The sequence below is a fragment of the Lepisosteus platostomus genome, chromosome 15, assembly GCF_059453375.1.
Source record: "Lepisosteus platostomus isolate fLepPlt1 chromosome 15, fLepPlt1.hap1, whole genome shotgun sequence".
Taxonomy (NCBI): Eukaryota; Metazoa; Chordata; class Actinopteri; order Semionotiformes; family Lepisosteidae; genus Lepisosteus; species Lepisosteus platostomus.
The window spans coordinates 16,942,043-16,960,805 of NC_142625.1; the positions used below are offsets into that span (position 1 = coordinate 16,942,043).

Here is an 18,763-nt window from a genome sequence, read left to right on the forward strand (position 1 = left end):
CCAAAAAAACACCAATGCAGAAAGAGACAGAAGGAAACAGGGAAATGCGAACATTACCTTGAATTACCTTGAAAAGGGAAAGCAGACATTAAAAGCTGTAGGGTGCCTGCTGATTGAGCTGGGGGTAGGACACCAGACAGACTCGGGGCCAAGGAGATGGTATCAGATGCAAAATGGGCCGAGAGGGAGGAACCCGGTAATGAAGGTACCAAAGGTGCTGGACCTTTTTTCGATACCAGGGCTAGTGGAAGGAGGAAGTGCAGACATTAAATAAAGAAAGTAGACATTAAAAGCTGTAGGATGCCTGCTGAGTGAGCTGGAGGTAGGACACCAGGCAGAACCAGGGCTAAAGAGATGGATCAAAAGCAGTAGAGGCTGAGAGGGAGGAACCCGGGTTTTAAGACACCAAAGACATCGCGATCGAGCAACATTGGATGTTGGAGATAGAAGCAGAAGAGAGTGCAGGAGAAAGTAAAGCTTAAATTAAAGCACAAGAGGATGAGGGAAAAAAATGAATGGAAGGCCAGAGAGTGGCAGTAGGGCCAACCCAGAGGTCCTTTTAATAAAAGTCATCTAGCTGCATGCTGGGTCATGTCATCAGTCTAAGTACACTGGATGACATGAAGAAAAAAAGAATAGGTGCTTTCCTTTTTTGAAGAGAATGCCATTGTCACCCCCTGTACACTTAGAGGGCGCTGCTCTTCTGTCCTGTTCCTAGTTCCCTGTGATTATTCATGTCTTTCCGGTGTGTCTTGTTGTGTAGCCTATTTACTTCCTGTGTCTGCTCTGCTCCTTGCTCAGCATTGAGGTCTGTGCTACGCATAGAGTTTTTATTGCTCTCCTGGCCATTCCACGGCTTGCCCTTCCGACATCCGTGACAGCCACGACTGTAGACATTCCTTTGAAACCCAACTAGACTTCAGTGTTTGATGCCAGGGATTGCAGTAATGGGAGTACAGCAGGAACGATGTGGTAGCAGAGAAAGACGACATGGCATTGTGATTATGAGAAGTGGAGATTCTTGTTCAAAACTAAAAGATCTGCAGATCCACATTGAAGAGGCATATTTTTGAAAAGGACACTGCTGTGTCTCTTTGTTTTTGTCTTAGGATGTTTTTTTGTTCAGTTTGAAAAGTTATGGAGAGACACACATGGGCGTTTTATTTTCCTTAAGTCTTTGTGGTTGTCAATGGTGCAGAGTATGGTCCATGTATTGAATTATGCATGAAACAAATTAGAGACAAGGAGATTTCTTTCTTTTTATTTAGTTTGGACCATGGACTATGTATACAATAAATGCAACAAAAATGCAAAAAGAAATGTGTGCTGGAGACATTTAGTGTATATAACACATTTTTCTGGGTGTTTGTAATTACTTTTCAGAATCTCTGATCAATTTTTTTCACTTGTAGGTTGTGTGTTCCACTGCGTAAACTGTGTCTTGGTTTCAGGCTGCTAGACCACAAAATGTGTTATATCAGAAAGGGTTCTTTCTATAGGCTCTGTATACAGTAAAAGTCTGTAACGATTTAAAACAGTTGAGTGAAACTGGCTTTGTCTGTCATTATCCCGCCCACAGTTCAGTTAAGATGTTTTTCTCAACGGCATTACAATCTTTGATTGTACAACATATATCAGCGCTCACTATTTTTAACATTTCATCTTGCGTACCACATACTTCTTTAGCCAACAATCTTTTACACTTTTCTTGTCATTTTTTTCTTTGTCATTCAGGCACTATTACTGTCAGTCTCGCAGCCAATCAAGTTGTTTTTTACAATTGTCAGAGTAGGATGGTTTGATGATTTTTTGACAGGGTCATCAGTAATTCGTCTGAAAACAAAGAAAAGAACTGAAACTGTTGGAAACAGTATGTATGCACCTTATTTCATTTTTAATATTAGCAGGCTCTCTGACAGCCCCAAAAATGTTGTAAGCTAACATGCTCACCATGCTATTCTGGGCAATTTGCCTACTAGAAATGATTTTCTAGCAATTATTGCCAGGTGATGGCAGTGATATTAAAATTATTATTATGTGCTATTTTTATACAAGGGTACTGTATGTGTGTGAGGTGGGTGAATCTCCTTTTGCTTCTTGCAAACTTGTTGCACATTGAAATGTTTTTGCTTGTGAAAAAGAATTAGGCCAAAGGCTAAGCAATTAAGGAGTATAAAGTAGATAAGTTCCACATCACGACACTTGCGCATTTAATTGGCTGTAAAGATCTTAGCCAGGCTTCAAACTTGTTTTTTGTCTGTTCAAGTCTCATAGGTGACATCCTTTTGTGACATTGGTATTTAGCAAGCAGAAAGAAATTTATTTTTAGAGTTCTTTTGCCATGTAAAATATGACTGTATTATATTTAAAGATGAGGTATTTAAAAATAGTATGCATATCAAAACACTCATCTTGTACAAAGACTGTCTATGTAAACATGAAGGGATAATGTGCTTATGGAAAAACAAGAGACAATTTAGATCATCTAATTAATTTTGTGGCTAGTAGATAGTTAATCTGGCAACCTCAACCAAACGTTTTTAAAGAAGCCAGAGTATCAGGTTTGTCTAAATGTTTGGGTAGGTTGTTTCAGTATCTCCTGGCCTTAGTTCTAAATACACTATCCAATGATTACCACTTGTTGATCTCTGGTTCTAAACAATTCAGTTAATTTTAGTCTTCAACAAGATAAATTCCATCTCTTTTAAATCCATTTTGACTATCCTCTACAATCCAATTCGCTTACATATGATATCCAATTTTGTTCAAAATTTCTGAGTAGCAATATAAAGCATTATGTAATAGATGTAAGACATGTTTTGGGTTTGTTGCCCATTTACAGATGGGTGTTATGTTAGTGATTTTTATTCAATGGTAATTATCCTTGTCTGGAAGAGCTCTGTTGGTGGTCTAATCTGTCATTTTTATACTAATACTTATTGATAGAGAACAGAAACAATAAAATGTAACTAATTGATGTATTAAATGGATATTTCAGTGACACATTTACCAAAATCGAAACTGATGACATACTCTGTGGTTGAGGAAACAAAAATGTCTGCAATGGTTTATGTGAAAATGGATTGTGTTTCGCTCATATTAACCAACAAAAATGAATTGCAAATGTTTTGTTAATTATGTAAATGAAAGTTTTTAAGTTTTCTTTATCTATGTAAAATACAAGGATTTAATATAGGGAAATTTAAATATTGAACTTTTAAATTAAACAAAAAACTTCTACTAGTTCAGTACATGCAGTAGGTACAAAGCCTAAGTTACTGTATAAGTTGGCCTGCCTATTCATTGTGGGAAAAAAAAGTATAATTAAAAAAATGCATTTCAGTATCAAAATGTCTAATTCACCAGTCATAAGATACCAATAGAGAGTGTTGTTTAAAGGAAAATGTTTTTCTGAAAGAAAACAAGTGAGGTGTAAAAAAAAACCCAAACAAACCTCATTTTTTGTAAAATAAATATTTTTCTCTGAAAATATTTAAATTATTTCAGAGGTCGTCTTTTGTTTCATTTCAAAGCATTCTTTTATTTTTTCAAATCCCCAAAATTAAAAGAGCCAAAGATGAAAATGCCTTTGTTATGTTACTATCATTATGGCAAGGTGTTTCCTTTGTTTGGAAAGTTCTGCATAAATTCAAGAGGTACAATATGAGTTCATGAGCTCACAATAAAGAGTATTGGTTTATGTACTGTACATGTGCAAATAGTGTTCATGTGTAGATGAAGGCCTATGTGCAATATGAGGGCTTGGGTGAAATGTTGGGAAAATAAACTTAGAGATGCTGATAGCCTGTGTGGGTTCTAGTAGGAGTGGCATGCAATGACTTTGTATGGGTTATTGTCTTTAATTATATAATTATTTTCAATGTAATGTTTATACAGTATGTTCTCTCTGAATGATTTCTGTAAAACAATATAGTATGTGTGTGAAACATAGGTGCTTGGAGGCTAAATGCATTTCTGAGAAATCATACAATAAAGTATTATTGTATCATATATACAGTATCTTAGCAAAATAGCTCAGTCTTCCTCTGAAAGAAATGCTCTTGTAGTATGGATGCCTGCAACCCTATGGGAAACAGTCTGCGTGTGCCACCTGAGGAAAAGAATATATATTTTTAAAAAGTGAGACAATGTTTGAATTTGACCACCCTGTAAAGTATTTTAATTTCATGAATAGAACTGGATTACCAGAGCAGATTATAGATTTTTTCATCTGTTTTTCCTGCTTTTGTTCTGCCGGAATTGACAAGCGCATTGCTGAGTTACATTTCATTGATACTTTTTACTTGGTGGCTGCGTTAACTGCATTTAGTTGAAATGTTGGGTTTGAAAGTGAGGGTTTGGAAAAGATTTTTGCAGCTAAAGGAATAATAACAGGATACTGCTGTCCAAGTTATTTGAAATAAATTTAATACCAAAATAAAGAAAAAATAACTATGTTAAGACTTCAGACAGAGAGAAAATATAATAGTTTTAAATGAAACCTGAACCTCACGGTGAATAGAGTTGTTTCTGGGAGTGCTGTTTCATAGCAGTTTCACTGTATGAATTCTGTATAATCTAGTGCCAGTATTGTGGACCTACTTTGAAAACGTCCATAACTTTTCACTCGCTTGAGGTGTAATACAGATTTTGAAGGCACTACATTTAACAACAGCACTTAACAACTACATCATACTGTATAATATGTTTGCACTTTTATATTTTAAGCTTATTGTAATTTTTTAAATAAAGTTTATTTTTATGTATTGGACAGAATTAGCAACACCAGTCAAAGGTGTGTCATAGTAGTGATTAAGCAGATGGGAGACCCTCTCAGACAGTCCTGGCGATGCCAAGATCATGTCAGTCTACAGGAAAGGAGATAAGCCCATGAAAATTACATAGCAGATGCTCATAAAAATTACATAGGGATCACCTTACTGTCCACTGCAGAAACGATTATCACAAATCTTTTGTTCCCTCTTGAACCATCTTCCAGTTGCTGAAGAGATGCTCCTGGAACATTACTCAGGGTTAAAACTTTGAGAGGCACAGTTAACAGGATCTTCACTTTTTACGAGCTGCAACAACTTTGGAAACAGCTTAAGCTTCTCCCAATGATCTCCCTTCCCCTTTTTACACTCTGTGAACTCCAAAATCCATCGAGACTCTTTGTTTGCTCCTTGACAATATGCAAGAACTGATTTTCATCAATGAGTTTTCATAAATCTACTACGGACCCTAATGAGGTTACAAAGTGTTTTATCATTTGATTTTTCAGAGCATTGTATTTGTTTGAATTCAGAGCTGGGGTAGTGCCTTGTCCTTGTAGAACTAAAACATTATTATTATTAATAATCATAATAACAACAGCAATAATAATAATAATCATCATAACCTTTTTATCAGATTATGGTCTGCTCTTAACCTTTTTTGTAACTAGAAGATTTCTGATTCAGTGATGTTGTTGAATTATGTTTTGTATTGGTATTATGGTATTGTATTGTTTTTGTATTTTTTTGCTTTTGATGTCCAAATTCCAAAGTACCTTAGGGACAAAAAAGGTTCAATTCAATTCAATGGGAGTCACACAAGCTCTGTTTGTCATCACCCCAGCTCTGTTCTTGATACACCATACTGCAGTGCTACATCTGACTACTGACATGTTCTTAGAGTGGCATGAATCTACCAAATGGTAGAAAAACAAACATTTGAAGGTAAATCTTCAGGTAATTCAGGTAATGATTCTTGATTCATCAAGAGACTGTGAACAGCACTGGGCATTTCCTGTACCTCTGAAGTTATCATTCACAGAAGGCAGACGTTAATGAAGAATGTACATCAAATGCACAAGTCTAGGCTTGTCAGTTTAGTCAGTGGTCAAGTCAAAAAACACTAAACTATTTAAAACTAAACATATAGTTTGTCAGGCAGTCAAGGACTCTACCTTACTGTATAGTCTTGAGACCAGAAAATGTATCATAAAAAACCTCAATTATTGGGTGTTCTGGCTGAATATATTCAGAAAATAGACCATCAACATTAGCTTCCTCTTACAAACAGCAAATGTTTTGAGGCAATGTCTAACTTAGCTTGGCATGCCACAATGCCCGGACATCTGACTGCAGACTCCTGAAAGCAGATGTCCAGCACAGTTATAGCGTACACTCAAGAGAACAGTTGTAGACATATTTGTTAATAAGACATATTTCCTCAAATAAGTCTTCAAGACACAACCTGAAGAAGTGCAAAGTGCAACATTGACATGAGTCCCACAGCAACCATTTCTCAGAAACTCCTCAAAATCTGCTGCAAGGAGCTCAACACTTTGAACCCCATACAACAGCCACGAGAGACAGAAAAGCACAAGCAGGGAATGCATCATTTACCCAGGCCCACATATTGCACTCAGAAATATGACCATAAAATAATCTGGATGGACCTTGTCCATCATCTCCAGCCATCATTGAGGGGCTGTAAATGAACACAGCAGTGATTCACTTTAATTTTCTGTATGGCTGAGTAAGGCCTCTTGATATCCAGGCTTCCTGTGTGGGGTGAAGAAGTAGATATCTTTGGGCATGAAAACAGCTTCTGTAAAATTGCTTAGTGACGTGAACCTAACTGACAAAGCGTAACATAGACATTTACTGTACCTTGTGCAGAGATGTCTAAAGAAAACCTTTCTCATTAAAATCTAAAACTAAAAAGGTTAGATGCCAACATCTAGACATGATAAATACCTCCATTGTCAATTAAATAATACTTAATTTGTAGTCTGTAGGTTAAGTGGCTAATAATAAAAGAGCAAAATATAAAAGATCACATTTCTGTTTCCTAATTATTTCCCAAACACATCAAAAGGTAGAAACCAAAGATTTACTGTCTCCTGATGCAAATTGGCTGGGAGACAACATCAGAAATGTAATAGGAGGTGCAGTTGAGATGAGAATGAGAAAAACTGATTCATTTTTGATGAGCTTGAGTGTCTGAAAGGATCACTGTGACTCAAACACATGCACAGCAAAAGTGATCCCTGAAATCTGAGAAACTATAGTTCTACATTATTTTGTAATGCCACCTTTGACATTGTACAATGTAATACTAACTCATAAATGGAAAAAACGATCAGGTTTCTTCCATTTGGGAAGTTCGAAATGTCACAAGTGAATTCTCCACTGTACATAAAGAATTAAAATGTTGATTCTCAGTCTTTGTAGCAATGACGATAAAGTTAAAATGCTTGGAGAATATATACTTTTCCAATTACAGTTATAGTAAAGGTAATTGCAAATAGTTAAAAAGTAAAAATACTTTCTATGTGCTTATGGAGTTAATGTAACTTATGTAAAATTGTTTAAAACATTAATTTAACGTGTCAGAGTGTGAATCAAATTATTTGTGGCAACTGTAAATCTAATTTATATACAGATTTATAATACAGATAAGACCTGGTTCAGCATCCAGTTTCTAATGTGTGGGACACCCAATGGTCTCAATGGGGTATCATGGGGAGCAAACACAGGTGATGGGCCAGGTAGGAACACAATGTCCTATCTACCTCGTCCTCTTTCATTGACAAAGCTGCTCAGGAAAAAACTTTTTTAATGAACCAGGGTTACAGGAGTAACCTAATGTACTCTTTATATCATGGTCAATCCATAGCTTTCTGTTTTGTCTTGGTTGAGTGCCTGGAAACTGTAAGTCTTGCATCCTCTCCAGATTAATCCACTATCTGCTCTTTGAGAAGACATTGCAAAACAAGATAACAAATAAATAGCTCTTTTTGGCATGCATTTCGTTTTATACAACTCTTTGGTTGTCTGTTATCCAGAAAGAGTCTTATCTAGACTTTTCTGCTATTTACAGACTTCAGAATTAATGAAAATTTCATTATAGGAAACATATTCTCTGCAGACATCCTGGTATTTGAAAACAGATGTTGTTTAATGGGACATTGATTAAGTCTAGCTATTGCAGCCTGCAGTTACAGGACAGATTTAACTTTTCCTTTGGGTGTCATGGTGTACCAATCTGCTGAACACTTGCAGTTTGTCTTTATAGTAGTTATTAAAATCATTCTCTTAAAAGATATCCATCCGTACAAAAAACACATTATAAAGCTGAACTTAACACGTTTTATAAAAATACTTTACTTAGTTTTGTCATTTCAGTTGATGTGCACATCACAGGCATTCAGAAAGTTCGGTTTCCCTGCCTTCATTTTGCATATACTGCACTTGTGCTACTTTTCTTTACGGGGAAAACAGTTCAGCTTCAGGTATTGTGATTTGCTGGCTCTTACATAAGCCGACACCAAAAACTGAACATTTTGAACTCTGCAACATAATTGTATATTTTCAGCAAATGCAATGTAATAAGGTGTCATATGATGACTACAACACTGCCGCAAGAGGTCGCTAAAAAGAACTTTGTAAATAGGTCGCCTTTGTAAAAAAATTGCCTGTTGCAGCTAATTGTGCAGTTGCTTATTGATTAATTTTTTAGGAATGTGGAAAGTTCACGTTTAGCTGTTTGTAAGTGTTTGTTTTCAGTGTTTGGTTGGTAACCGTTTGATACATTTCTATACGTCTGTTAAACTCTAATCATTGTTGTCGTACTGGTGCCAGGAAAAAATATTAGGTAGCTTGAAAAATAAACAGTGAGCAAAATGTAATTACAGCTTCAGTGAAGTGCAAATTTTGTTTATGTCAGCAATGACAAAGAACTGTTCATGGATTTTCTTTTTGATCTGAGTGAAGGTCCCCAACTGCACCTATTTCAGGCAGGATCATCCACAATAGATAAGGCTATAAGAACTACATCTACACATTTGCAAAGTATCTGTGTTTTAATATAGAAATGGATCAATCTAATGAAATACTGCACAGAGCCCATTTTGTGCCTTTACAGAAACATGTATTACTTTGCACTTCTTCAGCTGCACGACCAACATTTTAAACTCAATGTTCCTGCATAATTTTACCAAATCAGCAAGCAACATTGTATACAGTAGGAGATGCAGTCTAATATGCCATGTTGATTAGACATTACATGGTCTCTGCACCCTATTTAACATTTATCTTATGATGCCTGAATAGGAAACAGGGATGCCTGAATAGGAAAACAACAACAAAAATATCCAAATACTCTTCACAATGCTAAACAAATCTGTTTTAAAAGTTTAACATGTAAATAATCCTAGAGCTCATAAAATCTACAACATGCTGTGTAGTGGGAGTCTTAACTGTTTCTAGGTGTGGAGATGAAAAGGGCATTTTTGATGTACTCTTATATTCCTACCCTAATGGCTGCAATGGAGTAGCTTCTACAATTTCCTTAAAAGCCAAAACTACAGATAAATGTACTGCCCCTTCATTATTAAATAAAAAAAAACTAGAATACATGCATATTTTACAATGCAGTAAGTGTTGAAAAAGTAAATAAGCTTGGTGGATCCTCTTCCAGCTCACATAATGTAAAGAAGGCATCCAAGCATGCTGTGAAAAGTAATGAACCTGTTGCTGTAACATTTCTGTTGCAGAGCCTACCTTAGAATTAGAAATGAGTGAAGTCTGAGGTGCAAGAACAGCTTTATAGCAGTTCTTTTCAGAATAGAAACCACAGAGTACAAAGCTTTTGTTCAGAGTGAAGAGTTTCATGCTTTTATTTCCTACAGAATGAGAGGATGCTGAGTGAAAAGACAGCTCCTGATAGCTCCATGACACCTCTGCCTCGAAGCAAGTACTGGCCACACATTAACAGACAGCAAAGCACAAAGCCAGCCAGCCACTTAAAAGGTAACTCACATCTACTGCAATTACTGTTTCTTGTTTTGACGCACCATCACGCCTACAAGACAGTTTTGTTTTTATCCGATCTCAAAACTGTGCAAATGTGGCCCAGCCTTTCAGTTAGAGACAGGGGATGTCTGGATCAGTCTTTAGAGAATGAAAAACATGATGTTATTGTCATAGTGTTATTTTGAAAAGGACTCCACAATAAAAGAATCAGTGGTAGAGCTCTTGGAACTTTACATCATTAAGCAAGCTACAGCTTCATTGAAATTTTCTGAATTCTCCACTGAATTTAGCTTTAACTCAGTTGTGAGTAAGCCATCAATAGAAAGGAAAGTGAATGTGTTTGGACACAGGAGGAGTCAAGGACTTGGGCTGTTTCACAGAGCAGTAAGCTAAGAATAGCTGGAAATTGAGTTAAACCTGTTTTTGTTCTGTTAGCTTGAATTTACATGTATGTTTGTTTGCACGCATGTGACATTTATAATTGTTTACTGTGTATTCTTTAAGTCCGTAAGACAGTTTTTAGTGTGTTATTTAATAGTTGCACTTAATGTAAACTAATTTACTTTAATTTACAGTTATTCTCACAGAAAAGCTACCAAATACTGAAATTATTTGGAGAGAATTTATGTGAAATTAACGCCACTGTAAGGTTTCAGGATTTCTTACAGGACTATTAGGCAAGATTAACAAGAAGAAATGTTTTTGTTCTTTAATTCTGCGTCATAACTCAATTTAAATAATAACAAAAACTGTTTTACTTTTATTGGTATTTAGCAGTTCCAATAAACTTGTGTATGGAATACTAGTGAAAGGAATCTGCAGTGAAGGGGGAGAAATGTAAACTTGACTGATAGTTGTGTCTTTATCCATCCATCCGTTTTCTAACTGTTTTATCCAATACAAGGTTTCGGGGAGCTGGAGCCTATACCGATATGCAACGGGCACAAGGCAGGATATAGCCTGGACGGGATGCTAGTCCATCACAGGGCACACACACAGATACAGACACACACACTCACACCAGGGCGGATTTCTCCAGAAGCTCATTAACCTACTAGTATGTCTATGGACTGTATGAGGAAAACAGAGCATCCAGAGAAAACCCACATGAACACGGCAGCAACATATATTGTACACAGGAAGAACCTTTGTGAAAGTCTCCAAAGGTTAAAAATCTGCCAACCAGAAGATTTCTATTTGACAAGTTTCAGATGGAAGCAGACAGCTTTTTGCATGTACAACAAAAATTGTGCAAAGTAAAAAATGCAGCTGTTTCTCCTGATAATCTATTTAATTTCACCTGATGCATTTCAGAGTGCATTGTGGAAGCTGACAGAACATTTGCAAAATGTGACTGAATGCAAAAGACATAACTGCATTTTAGTGTATGGCATTTCTGTCTTTTAAGACTAATCTTCATATTTTTTTGGCACATTTTAAATTGTTGAACTATCATTACTATGTGCAATGTTCAGGGGAATAAAAACATACTTTAAAGAATGTTCATTTTTCCTTCTGGTTACTTCTGAATTTCCCAAGAAACATCTGTGATGTCTGACAATGTAAGTTGCTGCACAGCTATGGCAGTATCAGAAGCACTCACCTCATTCAATAAATTACTGTCAAATGTATGGCTGTTGATCCTTTTGTTTAATATCTATATTGTATTTAAATAATAGATTGCTGTATATATAATTATGCATGCTAAAATGAGGTCTTGAAATATTTTTATATACTGTAGGGTGGATCTATTAAATCATATACTGCTTTACAGAGCGATACAATGGATTTGCATTGATTTTTGCCCTCTATCTTTTTAAAATAGATAACTCCAGTCCATTGACATCTGTGGATGAGAAGACCACCGTTTGTACATGAAGTCTTCATCATGAACAAGACCAGTTGTGAAAGAGACTTTTGATGGGGAGACAATCTTAAATACCAAAAGGAGGAAATACTCAAACCAAACTTTTGATTTAAGTGAATAAGACATTTTGTGAAGAAAATAATATATTTTTGTCTTTTTTTCTTACTTCTATGTCAGATAAGCACTTACAACTGGTTGAACATCTTTGTCGTTTGTTTAACCAGTAGGAAACCGTTATGCATTATCGTGCCAATGTTTGTAGTTTTTGTGGTTAGCCTGATAATAATATACTGTATGATTTTTTTGATTTAGTAAGAAAAATGTTTTTAAGGAATGTGTATCTCTCACTTGTATACAGGCTGTTCTCAGTGCTGTACATGCATTTGTAATGTAAATAGAGGTAAAATGTTTCTGCCATGAATATTAAATAATTTATATAAATCTTAGTTTGAGACTGTCTGAATTTTAGTTTTTATTTAGATGTGAACGCTTTAGAGGACATCAGATTTAGAGGATGGTCACCTTGCTCCTGAAAGACCAAATAATTTTTTGTACTGTTTCTTGCAAGACCTTAGTAAATTAATTGAGTCCATTAAATGATTTCTGAAATGGAAGTATGGGAGAGAAGACAAATCCTCAATATTCCACCATTCACCCTTCACAACCCTCTTCTTTTGTCAAAAAGTCTCCTTACAGTAGTTCGTCAGCACATCACACGTCCATGCTGATAGCCAGGCTGTCATTCCTAAATGTTAAAAGCCATAAACCTCTCCACCACAGTCAAGGATGTAACCTGTCTGATCTTAAGCAGACTAGATTAATGACCAGAGTTGGTAGTCTCAATTAACTCAAATATCCCTGAATCAATGTTAACCTCTAATCTGTTGGATTAGAGATGGGGTGTAAAATGGCCATGTGCAGGCGGGGGCGCCAACACTCCACAAAATGTTGTCCATTATGTGTAATGTTCTTAAGGGTTTCTTAAGTAAAAGGAAATGATGGCAAACCAAGTGCCAAGCTGTCACAAATGCAAATTTGTAGAGGTGTCAAGCAATTGTGTTTTTTTTTCCTGTGACAAATAAAAGTAAGCCATTCAGTTCACCTATTTTGGTTGCTAGAAGCTAACTGATACAAGGATCTAATGAAGCTGTTTCTGTTAGGATAACAGAATACCCGCTTCAACAGTATGTGTTCCCTGCACCCACAACCTTAAAGCTCTTCTCCGTAGTTTCCACTTTTCTGTATATTTCCTGATCCTGATGGAGTTCATTGAGTGGATTGTTCTAATGCCAAGGATTTTGAATTTTTTAAGTCAGTTTTGAAGACACATAGTTTTCTTTGGTTAAAAAAATAAAGGAGATTCAGTTGTTTTACTGGATGTTTAGAAAGGGATACAAAATATCTTTCTTAAATGCATCCAGCAATTAATAATTGCAGTAATTAATAAACCCTGCAGGGCATTGGCATCCCAGGCCCAGGGGCGTCCACCAGGTGCTTATACTGTACCTTTAAAAACAAGATTGGAAAATACTTTAAAAAATGACATTTAGATTAATAAAATAAATTAAGTGGGGCTATTTATTTCCTTGTGAGAGGCAGTCTTTTATTATTTATTTTTTAAAGTGATAATTGCAAGATAAGTATTTTAATAAGTGATAATTAGGGCTGTGACTTTCGGGGAGTTATTTCAAGAGAATAAACTTGCACTTAAATATTCTGAGGCAATTCCTCTTTATTAACTCAACTCCAGAAAAAGACATTTAACTGCAAGATGTGGTCAATTGTTTTTACTCATTGCCGTGAAAGAACCTTCATCCCAGATTGTAGTGAGTGAAGCTTTGAAAGAAACGCAAAGTTAATTTCTCTTTCTTCCAGTGTCTAGGTTAAACAGCACACAATCCTCAAATAATCCTCCAAGCTAATGCTTCAGTAAATTGGTTAGAATTTGATATTTTTATTCACTTTAACAAATGGATCTTCAAACCAGCAAACTACCTTGTTGAACGAAGCTAGCAGACTCTACACCCTTGAACGTTTGCAACTAAAAAAAGTTTTTTTGTTATAATATTGATTTATTAAGAAATATAATTGGCACTAAACCAGATAATAAAAGTATCTGGTTTTGTTGGTGTTGGATACTGACAAGCAGTGTTAGAAGTAAAATAGTTGCTCCACTGAAAGACTAAATACAGTAATAGCAGGGTATGCATGTCTAATGTCAACCTTTAAAATGTCATGTTTTAAGGCCGTTAATTGTACAAAGTGTATTGAAAGATTTATGATTATGCAAATACATCCCTCTAAAGACCTACAAACTCAAGCAGAGGAGATTACAAGAGGCCCCAAAGGCAATGGCAAAGTGAATCCAATGGATTATTTTTTGCTTGGCAGCTAAACATGAACATGAAGGCATAACTGCAATTACAAAGAAGTACCTTCATGTGGGAGAACACAGGCACTTTAAGGTGGATGGGTCTTTGAAACACACTGCCTTGTCATGCAGTTTATTCCTTTGGGACCTTCAAGAAATGGTTGGATGAGATCAGATAAATATTTATCAATATATCAGATCAATAAGCTACTGTCAACCAAACGGTAACTAAAGCTGTTAAAATGGCCCTATCTCAGTTGTAATCTCTTTAAGCTCTTATACACAAGTGCCTCTTCCTGAGAGTTGTCAGATGAAACTATTTAACTATAAGGAGCATAAAACCTTTTAGGAAAAACGATGAAAAATTGAAAGATTATTATAGCCTTTATTCTGTGTGTTATTAATATTGAAAACTGGATTTTCTTTGGCTTTGCCAGTCTCGAAGATGGAGCTGACACTGGTGACATTTACACTGGTTACACTTTTCAACTTGCATTATGAGAATAATATACCTCTGCAGTACTGTAGTTTTATTGGGTTTGTGAGTACAGTCAATATTTCTATACGACCTTAGCAGGTGGATCAATCTAAAGGGCAAGACTTCATATTAAATTGTAAGTACTATACCTTTTCTCATTATTTAAACTGTCCTGATGACCAGAGCAGTCATAGTCATCTTTTTCTTGCGCTTAGTGACCGTACCATCATATCTTTTGTGTGTCTTGATGATTGCCTTTTTGTCATGTTAGTAACTTGTGGTGAAATTTACTGTATGATCAGTTATATCACAGATAAGTAGACTATTGATCATATGTTCTTTTCTAATGCTTTTTTCATGGTTGTAAAGAGTGGATGCTCCTTATAATTTAGTCCACTGCATTGGATGGTTATATGATAACTTCTTTTGCATTACAGAAGGGTGTTATAAGTTCAAATTCTTAAAAGGTGTCACTTTCATATTGGCACTGCTTCTCTGAGCATCATTCTGGCTATTCTGTCCATGCACTTGCTCCCTAATACCTCAGACTAGTGCTGCTTTGATGCAACGTGCTCTTGCAATGTCTGAGAGTTCTTTGCTTATTCACAGTTCTCAGGACAGACACATTTACACCCTTTTAATTTTAAAAGTTGTGCCTACACACAATATAGTATTTCAATATCTAAATAAAATACATTATGCATTTTCTTTAGGGCAGTGTTTCCAGGAGGTTTTCACTCAAGATGATCTCTAAACATCCAGTGAAAATATATTACTTTAATTGATTTGCTTGTTTGTTTAGATTTATGGATAACCTGTTTCTGTACTCTATCCTTTGTTTAAAAAACACTCCACTTAATGCATATTGTTTCCAGCCCCTTCAGCATATAGAAACCTAAGCAGTCTCTCCTCAACTTCCTTGCCTTTATTTATGATAACCATATACAGTGTAAATTGCCTATTGTGTCTAAATCTGTTTATGATGACCAGATATATAGTAGGTGGGAATGATAATGCATCAGATACTAACACAATGAAATTTTTGTAACCAATTGGTTACAGATAATACACCTACTGTAAATGCAGTTCTGAAACTCAGAAATTGGTACAGAGCTGAAATGAATTACAAATCTCATTTGATCTTTGAATGGAGATTGTGCTTAAAAATTCATCTGGAGCAAAAACCAGACAATAGTGTTCCTTCAAGCGACTGCTTTAAGGTACTTTAATAAGAACAACAGCCCATCATGTCTGATAATGATACTTGAGAACAGTAACCACTTCAAGCTTAAAGCTCAGTTTAATCAAACACCACTTCCACGCTGTGCAGAACCAGAGATATGTTTTGACATTACAGTAATGCAAACTGTCACTTTACCAGTTCTGTGATCCTCAGTTTTTCATCTTTAAAAACACTGGTCAGAACCACGGTGCTTCTTCATGTGTTCTTTTGATTTGTCAACGCCAATAACACTTTAACTAGCATTCTCTTTTTCAAACACGAGCTTGCTGAGATGACAATTCGTTTACATTTCATTTCTTTCTTTATTCTGCTTTTACAAAAAAAAAACTATGACACTCAGTCAAGGTCTCAGCTCTGTGATATTGAAAACGGAGATTATTATTGCTGGGTTGCCAAGAAATTTTTTTTTTTTTTTTACATGCACAGTTCACACAATTAAAAAAACCGAAAGAACCCAGCTTTGACATGTTGCATTATTTGAAGGAAAGCTAGGCAAACATGTAAAAACATCATGTGGGGACAACACAGATAACAAATCAGGTTTGGATTTGAACCCAGAGGCCCAGAACTCTGAGGCAGCAATGCTAACCATTGAGCCACTGTACCACCTAGAGAAGTTTCACTTTTAATATTGTAAGAAATTGATTTTAATGTTCAATTTGACTACACTGATTATTGTTGAAACATGAAACATGATGTGTGCTTGATCACTATGATCATATTGTTCTACTTTTTAACAAACATTGCACTAACTGTTTAACCTTCATTTTCACATCGTGCCCAGGTAGGGATAAGCTTCAACAACCTGTAAGCTTTGTATTCAATTCTTGAAGGAGAACAACATTCAGGAGAAGAGTTAAGGCTGAGCTGTTTGGCTTCAGCAACACAATTTAGAAGATAGTTCACTGGGTTTAAGCTATACACTGCGTGTCACGGGTAAAGATATTGCAGTGTCCAGTGCTCGGGTGCCATGAATATCTTTAATTTGTTTAATACAGTTTCATTTTTTATGGATTATATAACTGGGATTGTTTGCAATATTTTTTAAGAAAAAATGTGAAATTTTATATAAAATTCATATCCAACAACATAAATATTTCTGCTTTTAAACGTGCTTTTTATTTTGAGAAAAAAACACTTTCCACATGACTGCTATATAAGACTAGGGCAAAAGTGTCTAACTGTGACTTGTACCATCTGGCATTTTTTCATGATTGCCGACTACCTAGATCCGAAAATCTAATTCAATGTTGTCTGTTTGGCAAATGCTGCATTTTAAATAAGGTCTTTGAACACATTACAAGCAAAATAACTGCCTAAGGAAATGGAAGGTAAAATGTTGAATATTTACACTGAAGTAAAAAAAAAAAATGAAATGAAAAAACAAGCAAAACAAATGGAATAGAAACTAAAAGACAGTGAAGGATGTAAGTTAAACCACCATACTGGAAACATGTTCTGGATGTTCCTTTATCTTGTCAGTGTGGGAAATTCCTTTATGACAAGAATGATTCCAGAGCCGCAATAACTTTTTTGGAAGTTAACCAAAATTGTAAACAGTATTATAAATTAGGTATTACTTGTACATTGTACAATTTTGGCATTACATTCATCCATTCATTTTCTAACCTCTTCTTTTGATTCAGGGTTGCGGGAGAGCCAGAGACTATCCCAGCAAGCAACAGGAGCATGGCAGGGTACACCCTGGATGGAACGCCAGTCCGTCACAGGACACACAGACACTCACACACACCAGGGTCAACATTCTTAAAAGCCAATTAACCTACCAGTATGTCTTTGGACTGTGGGAGGAAACCAGATCCCACATGAGCAGGTGAAGAACCTACAAACACTGTGCAGATAGCACCCCAGGAACTGAATCCAGGGCCCCAGTGCTAACAGGCAGTAACATTTACTACTGTACCACAGTGCTGCCCAACATTACATCCTTACATTTAAATATTGGGATTTTAGCAATGTATCCCAACAGTCTGTTTACCTTTCTTATTGCTTCCCCACATTGTCTATAGATCTAAGATATATCTAAGATATAACTTCAAAGTTTCTCATTTTGTGTCTTTAGTTTATGCTTTTCCTACCTGCATGTAATCTGCTGCAATTGTTCACATTAAGTCTCATTTACCAGATGTGTTCCACACTGATACATCTACAGTATAAAGCAGATCCCAATGAGTGTCGAGTAACTGATCTGACTTTCTGGTGCTTGAAAACAATGCTTTGCAGCTGTATCAGTTTTAATTCTGAAACCCAAGCACTGACCCAAAAATGCTATAAAAGCCTTCTTTTCCAATGGAGAAAGTAATTCTAACACACTTTAAATGTCACAATATTGTAACATTTAATACGAAACACAGAGTTTCCCTGGGTTAAAAAAATCAATACACGTTTTTAATAGAGCCATCTTTACCTTTTTACCTGATATAAAGAAAGTTTTGTATGCATGTGCAGCTGTGCAGTTTTGTATTGAACTTCAGGAGTTTTCTTGGCCTTAACATTCTGCTGTTGCTAGGAAACCACAGAGTCTAGTGTTTCAGTATATTACTCTCTATTATGTTTAGGTCTATGGAAGCTTCTGAATTTATTCTGCGCTGACTTATGAATCAAACAATAGAAAAAAAATAACTTCTGGCCTGTAATGGCCCTCACATATAAACATGTTTTTAGTCATTGTCATGACTTGTCCACTTAGTTGATAATACAAATGGCATTTTGTTTTGTTAACTTATACTTACTGTATGTATCCTGTATATATAATTAGTTCAGGTGGAGAGCTGCGTCAGCATGCATAGGCTGCAAAGGAACAAGTAATAGGTTTATTCCAAGCTGAAAAGAGAAGGAAGAAAACAACTTTTTTGGCTGTGAAGCCTTCTTCAGATATATATATATAAGTATACTTACTCAATTTGAATGAATAAATCCTATCTCTAAAAGACAATCCCTTCTCCTTTGAATTGTGCTCCTAAATAATTGTAATAGTGTC

General features: G+C 35.7%; 1 protein-coding gene across 2 annotated transcripts in view; it reads left to right on the top strand.

Annotated features, from left to right (window-relative positions):
- LOC148648102 (docking protein 5-like) overlaps positions 1–12,122 on the top strand; it is a 36,093-nt gene extending 23,971 nt beyond the window's left edge. Inside the window, exons 7-8 of one of the 2 annotated variants that reach the window (XM_088608093.1) lie at positions 9,680–9,800; positions 11,629–12,122. In XM_088608093.1, the coding sequence (XP_088464219.1) occupies positions 9,680–9,800; positions 11,629–11,681 (174 nt within the window). In that variant the 3' untranslated portion in view covers positions 11,682–12,122. The remainder of the gene's footprint in view (positions 1–9,679; positions 9,801–11,628) is intronic. The other variant, XM_088608094.1, reaches the window with a different exon arrangement.
- Positions 12,123–18,763: the final 6,641 nt, after the last annotated feature.